At 38.8% G+C, this 5,907-nt stretch overlaps 1 protein-coding gene across 1 annotated transcript in view; it reads right to left on the bottom strand.

Annotated features, from left to right (window-relative positions):
* Nucleotides 1-5,907, bottom strand: part of SPEF2 (sperm flagellar 2) — a 265,827-nt gene that overhangs the window by 217,892 nt on the left and 42,028 nt on the right. The window contains exon 6 of the mRNA XM_012558083.1: nucleotides 2,190-2,378. Coding sequence (XP_012413537.1) covers nucleotides 2,190-2,378 — 189 coding nt within the window. The remainder of the gene's footprint in view (nucleotides 1-2,189; nucleotides 2,379-5,907) is intronic.

Genomic DNA, 5,907 nt, shown 5'->3' with positions numbered 1-5,907 from the left:
AAGAATGCAGTTTAAGTACAAAGCTTTATGGCACACTCCATGAAGTATGAAGGAGGAATCAGAGAGTAGGAGTCATTAGATGAGAATTCACGAGACAGTGTCACTAAAGTGGGGCCTAAGGCTGATTCACTCCAGACTGCTTGTGAAATATGTGGAAATATCAGGATGTGATGGAATCTAAGACTCAAAGGGAACAATAGAGTTTTTCTATCAAGAATCGAAGCACTTTCAAACTTGGGTTGCTGCTCTTGTATCCTTCCCTTCCTCCCTCCTTTCCTTTCCAGGTATCTAGTCTTCCTTCTCCTCTTCTACCTCTACCTCAAACTCTGCCTGCTGAACACACCACGATTTCCTGCCCTATTACAGCAAAGTGGGTTGCAGCCTAAAAAGAGAAAGAAGAAAAGGAAAAAGGAAGTATGTGGGAGGTACTAAATCTCAGTGGTTATGAGCTGGAACCCTGGAGTCTGGTAGAGCTGGCTTTGCTTGCTGCTACTCTACTGACAATGTGTGTGACCCTGAGCCCTCTAATCTTCATTTTCCTTATGTGTAAAATGTAGATAAGGATAGTGTCTACCTTAAATGACTCTTGTGAGAATTACATGATACGTGCATGCCAAAAACCACCACTTCTAATGTAATCAAATATCACTCAATCCATTCAAGTCTACTCTTGTCAAAGAAGAGGGATGAAACAACTATCCAGATAATTCAGCTCTTGAGGCCAAAGAGGAAGCTTGGTGTCAGTGTCCATGCAGTTCAAATTCATAGGGTATGGCTCCTCCTCTCCATCCCACGCCTAGCCCCAACATTTAGGCTGTTCTATAAAGGGAATGGCACAGTTTTCCTATCTCTGGAGAGCATAGTACTTTCTAAATGACATTTCTAAAAATTGCATATTTTGGCAAAAGCTATAGGCATTTTCACTAAATATCCTAGTGGGAGCCATGAAGCTATCAAATAATGCACTGCCTTCCTGTTTTCTGTACGGTTTTCTCTTTTGCCTGGCCTGGTTTTATGAATGTTTTATGGAAGCAAATATGGGTTATCTAAAATGTCTTTCATATTCATTTTCTACCTCTTCAGTCAAATCTGGACTAATGGAATGAATAGATCTGAAACAGCCCTAACAGGAAAGAGACAAGAAGTGGTCCACATAAACCATTAATAAAATAAACCTGTTTTTGGTTTCTAGAATCTACCTACCTACCTATCTATCTTTATGTCTGTAAAGTTAAAAAATAGCAATGTGTTAAATAATTTAAAGATTGGATATTTCGATTTTCAGAGCTATTAAAGCATCTATACCCAATGCCACCACAGTAACAAAGAGCATGTCTAGCACCCAGATCTTGGCTCAAGGAGCACACCACCACCCAGATCATCCTTAACTACAAGGAACCAGAGTACCCTGAAGAAATGGCTTATTCTAGCTCTGAGGAAGGAAAAGTGCAATATGGGCCTGAGAAATCTTGTTTTATCAGATAGCAAGGAAGTGCTAAATAAAGACTAATGGTGTTGCTGAAGTAGGCAGCTTAAAAGTGCTCTCACTGGCCTGAGAAAATTAACCTAGACTGACCACAAGACCTGTTCTCATAAACTTAGTGGACTTTAAGGAAAAAGAAAGTCCTTTGGGCATCTAGACAATACAAGCAATGACTCAAGAAAACAAAAATTAAATTATTATCAGTCTTTTTGACAGCGGCACTTATACCTGAGGAAAACAGAGTAGCATGATTTAAGATATTTAAAGAAAGAAAATGTGAGCCAAGAATTTTATATCCAGCAAAATTAACAATCAAGTGTAAAAGACCCAGACTGTTATCAACATACAAGAACTCAGTGAATATGGTTGCCATGAGAACTTCCTGAGGGTTGAATCAGAGAAAAGACTTCAGACAATCAAAATTAGTAGAGAGACACTGACATAAGGGCTGGTAGTGAATGTTAAATATTTAATTACCTGTAGAACCAAGACTAAAGAAAGAGATCATAGTATGTAATGGCTATTTTTTCTCTCAATGTAGTTGCACAACTATAAAAATGAAAAGAGAATAGGGAGATTATATATATATAAAAAAAAGGTAACTGGTATTAGGTGATTGGCAATGAAATATGCATTTGTTTACTACGGCTTAGTAGAAAAGATAAAAGGTAACCTTAGAAAAAATTTTAAGGGAAATAATGTTTACCGCTTCTCGATCAAGGGCATCCTGGAAATTTTTAAGTCGTCTTTCCTCATATTGTTTTTCTCTGAAAATTCTGTTTTGCCATAAAACTTCCTTTTCGTGCCGAACATGCATGAGCTGCACAGCAATCCTGCGCTCCTGCTGGGACTGCCTCATCAGTCGGTTGATCAGTTGCTCCTCCCGGTAAGCCTCCTGAACAACACCATTGGAAGAGCCAATTATTTGTCAAGGTGATGTAAATTCCCCTTTGGGGTAAGAAGTCTATACATAAATAACTTTAAAAGGCATAATAATATTCATTTAAAAAATTCTGACATTTGATTTAAATTCAAACACGGCAAAAATCAAATTATAAAAATGAAAATCTCCAGCAGTAGGTTGTATAATTTAGTTATCTAGAAACATTATGGTCTTGCAACTCCCAATCATTTTAAATGAATTACTACTTCCTTTCAAATCTGATCAGGAAACAAAATTGGTGATTGTTTTCAAGGATTTATAAACAAGGGATATAATTCTCAATTTATAACATGTGTTAAGAGGTTGGGGATTGTGTTATATACACTTATAATATAACTACTAGTTGTAAAACATACGCAGATATTTTCTGTCTAAAGATGGCAGATCTGATCAGTTCCCCAGGCACATTACAATTCCTGTGTGAGGAAAAGCTAAAAAGTGATAGGATGGAAACACGGAAAAGAGGATAAGGGAAAATGACCTACTCCTTATTTTAGAAAATCTGGAAGGGAATTTAGATGTTTTTGGCTTATTAAAGTACTCCAAATACTCGAAGGGGAATCAGTAAACGAACAGTGGGAAAAGTATTAAACTGGGAATCAGGGGACCTGGCTGCTATAGTCCCAGTTCTACTATTAATCAGCTGTGTGACCTTGGGCAGGTAACTGGGATTTTTCAGGGCCTATTTCTTGGTAGATAAAATGTGGGGTTTAGACGGAAAATGATTTCCAAGGCCCGTTCAAGCTCTCTCACCCTGTATAAACAGAGACATCATGTGGAAGGAGGAGGTAATTATAATATTCAATGGGAAAAACTTAGAAGAATACCTAAACACTGAAGATTTCTATTCAACACTCAATAAATCAATAATTTAGGAATAAAATCTGGCATTATTAATAACAATGTTTCAAATGATCTCTCTCACCATGAAATTACAGGAGAAATACAGTACGTTTGACAAAACCAAGGCACTACTAACAATAACAATGTGGTAAATGCCAAAACCAGAACCGGGAAATGATGTAAACATGGAGATTAGATAAAAGCTAAACTCAAAAACGACATTGTTTCTGTTATAAGATGCATTATATAAAAAAAGAACAACTTTGCGGACATATATCTATTCTAGTTATAAAATTCTAAAAGTTTTAATGTTAATCATTTGGGATACTTAAGTGCAGGTGAGGCAGAATGTAAAAATGGCTGCAATTTATTCCCCTTTCTGCATCCACATCCTTGCAGTGTTATCCTGAAGATATTCCCATTAAGAGATGGAATCTTTTTCTCTACCCCAAACAATAAGTTGATCATGTGATTTGAATTGACCAATGGGACATCAACAAAAAATGCACTTAGGGTCTGACTTTCTTACTGCGCTTGGGACCTCTGCTGCCACCACACACATTACTCCAGCCTGGCCTAGTGCAATATGAGCGACCACGTAGAGAGGGTCCTAGTTTTCCCAGCTGACCCCGATGAAGCCATCATAAACAAACCAGCCCCAATCGACCCACCAGCTGACCAAACACATGTGAGTGGGCCCAGCTGAGACAAACAGAACAGCACAGCTGAGCCCAGCCCAAACTGCCAACCATGTTTTGGGGTAGGTTTTTACACAGCAATAGATAAATGGTACATAAGGCACAGCCCCAGTCATCATTTTAAAATATATACCCTCGCTTTATTTTTCCAAGTGGATGCTGGGAGATTTGGCTGTGTTATATGGCAAAGCAATTTAGTTGTCAAGATGACGTCTGGTTATTCTGACCCTTATGAAGAACAAACTTGATTGATCAGGTAGAGTTTGATTAACAACACACTATGAATAAAAAGGAAAGAAAAAAGGAAATTAACCGTGGAATGGAATGGTTGAGTCAATGCAATGTATACGAAGCTTCAGTACGAATAATGGGCAGGTACGTTAGGACTAGATCCAAAAGTTGAGTGAAAAAAAAAAAAAGATTTATTTTTTGTTACATTGATAAGTATTCCATGTTTTAGAAATAACCTTTTTTCCAAAATTTCACTGGGATGTGGAATATATTTTCTCATAGAAACAAAGCTGTAAGTTGTGGTGAGGTACTCAGGGCAGCCGACAGATGTCTGTTAAAGTCAGAATGTAAATGAAATAGTCTGTATTTCCAATGAATAAAATGGAAAATAATAAAGAATTCACAGTTCTATTTTAATTATATTTAACCATATTTGGGGAGTACTTAGATAGATATAGAATCCAGAACACCCTAAACATGGCTGCCAGGCTTTCTGCCTCCTCCCTGAGTGGGTGCTGGAAGTTTATGCTGGGCAATAAGCCTAGCTTAATTCTCCAAAACTGCCAGAGCAGCTTTCCTCGTGGAACAAGGAACTGAAGGAAAGTTCTGGCAGCTAAGTATACAAGGGTCTTTTAATTTAGAAGGGAGTGGGGTGGGGGGGAAGTCTGGTGTTAAAATACCAGCTCCCTTTTCTAAAGGATAGAAAAGGTTCTGGGTTGGGTGAACTGCAAGAGCTGGCTGAGATGCTAGCCAAATGACCACAGAACCAGCTGGGAGCTAAATCACATTCCCAGCCTGAATATTTTCACTTAAATTTACAAAAGGTACTTCAAGACTCAACAAATCTGACACTAAACTCACTAACTTCCCCTCAGACCTGGTCCTTCCCCAGTATTTCCCCATCTCAGTTGATGATGCTATAATACCTCAATACTTAGTTGCATTAGGGTCATCCTAATTCCTTCTTTTCTATCATTCCTAATATCTAATCCTTCAACGAGTATTCAGTTTTGCCTTCTATATGTCTTAGGACCATCTCCCTACTCCTTTCTATACCCACTGACACCATCCCTACCTTGGGCAACACCATGCCCTTCCTATGATGCCTTCTCCACCATCTCACTTGCAAAACCCATCCTCCAAAAAGTCAAAATGATCTTTTTAATTTTAAATCTCATCATTTCATTCAAATTACTGCATTTCTTTATGAATCAATAGGCAAGATAGCAACTTGAGCACAGCTTTCTGGATCTCTCTTCACAATCCCAACTAAAATAGATAGAGGTATATAAATTTCAGGGGAAAACCACAACTTGGAAGCTAGGGGGAAAAATTTTGAGGCATTTCTAACAGATGCAGTGCAAGTGAAGCCAGAAGAATATAATCTAGGGTTGACATGTGATTTACCTTCTTGAAAAGTAGCAGGTACTTCTGGGAATCAAAGAAAATCCTAGCCTTGACAAATATCATTTTCTCTTTGGAGAAGAGAAGGGTGGATGGGAAAACAGGCCATGCTGCACATGGGAATTTCCCATTCCACCACTGTGGAGCAGTGGCACTGTGCCAGCTGCACAAGGAGGCAGGGGACACGACACTAACTGGAGAGGAGACAGTGGGAGTGGCGGCCTCTTCAGCAAGCCCCAGGCCTGGCTCCAGGAATCGCAGCTTTTCCCAAAACAGAGAACAGCCTGGAGATGGCGTTCCCTTGC

This window comes from Trichechus manatus, unplaced genomic scaffold (assembly GCF_000243295.1).
Source record: "Trichechus manatus latirostris isolate Lorelei unplaced genomic scaffold, TriManLat1.0 scaffold00135, whole genome shotgun sequence".
NCBI lineage: Eukaryota > Metazoa > Chordata > Mammalia > Sirenia > Trichechidae > Trichechus > Trichechus manatus.
This window is presented reverse-complemented; position numbering and strand designations above follow the sequence as displayed.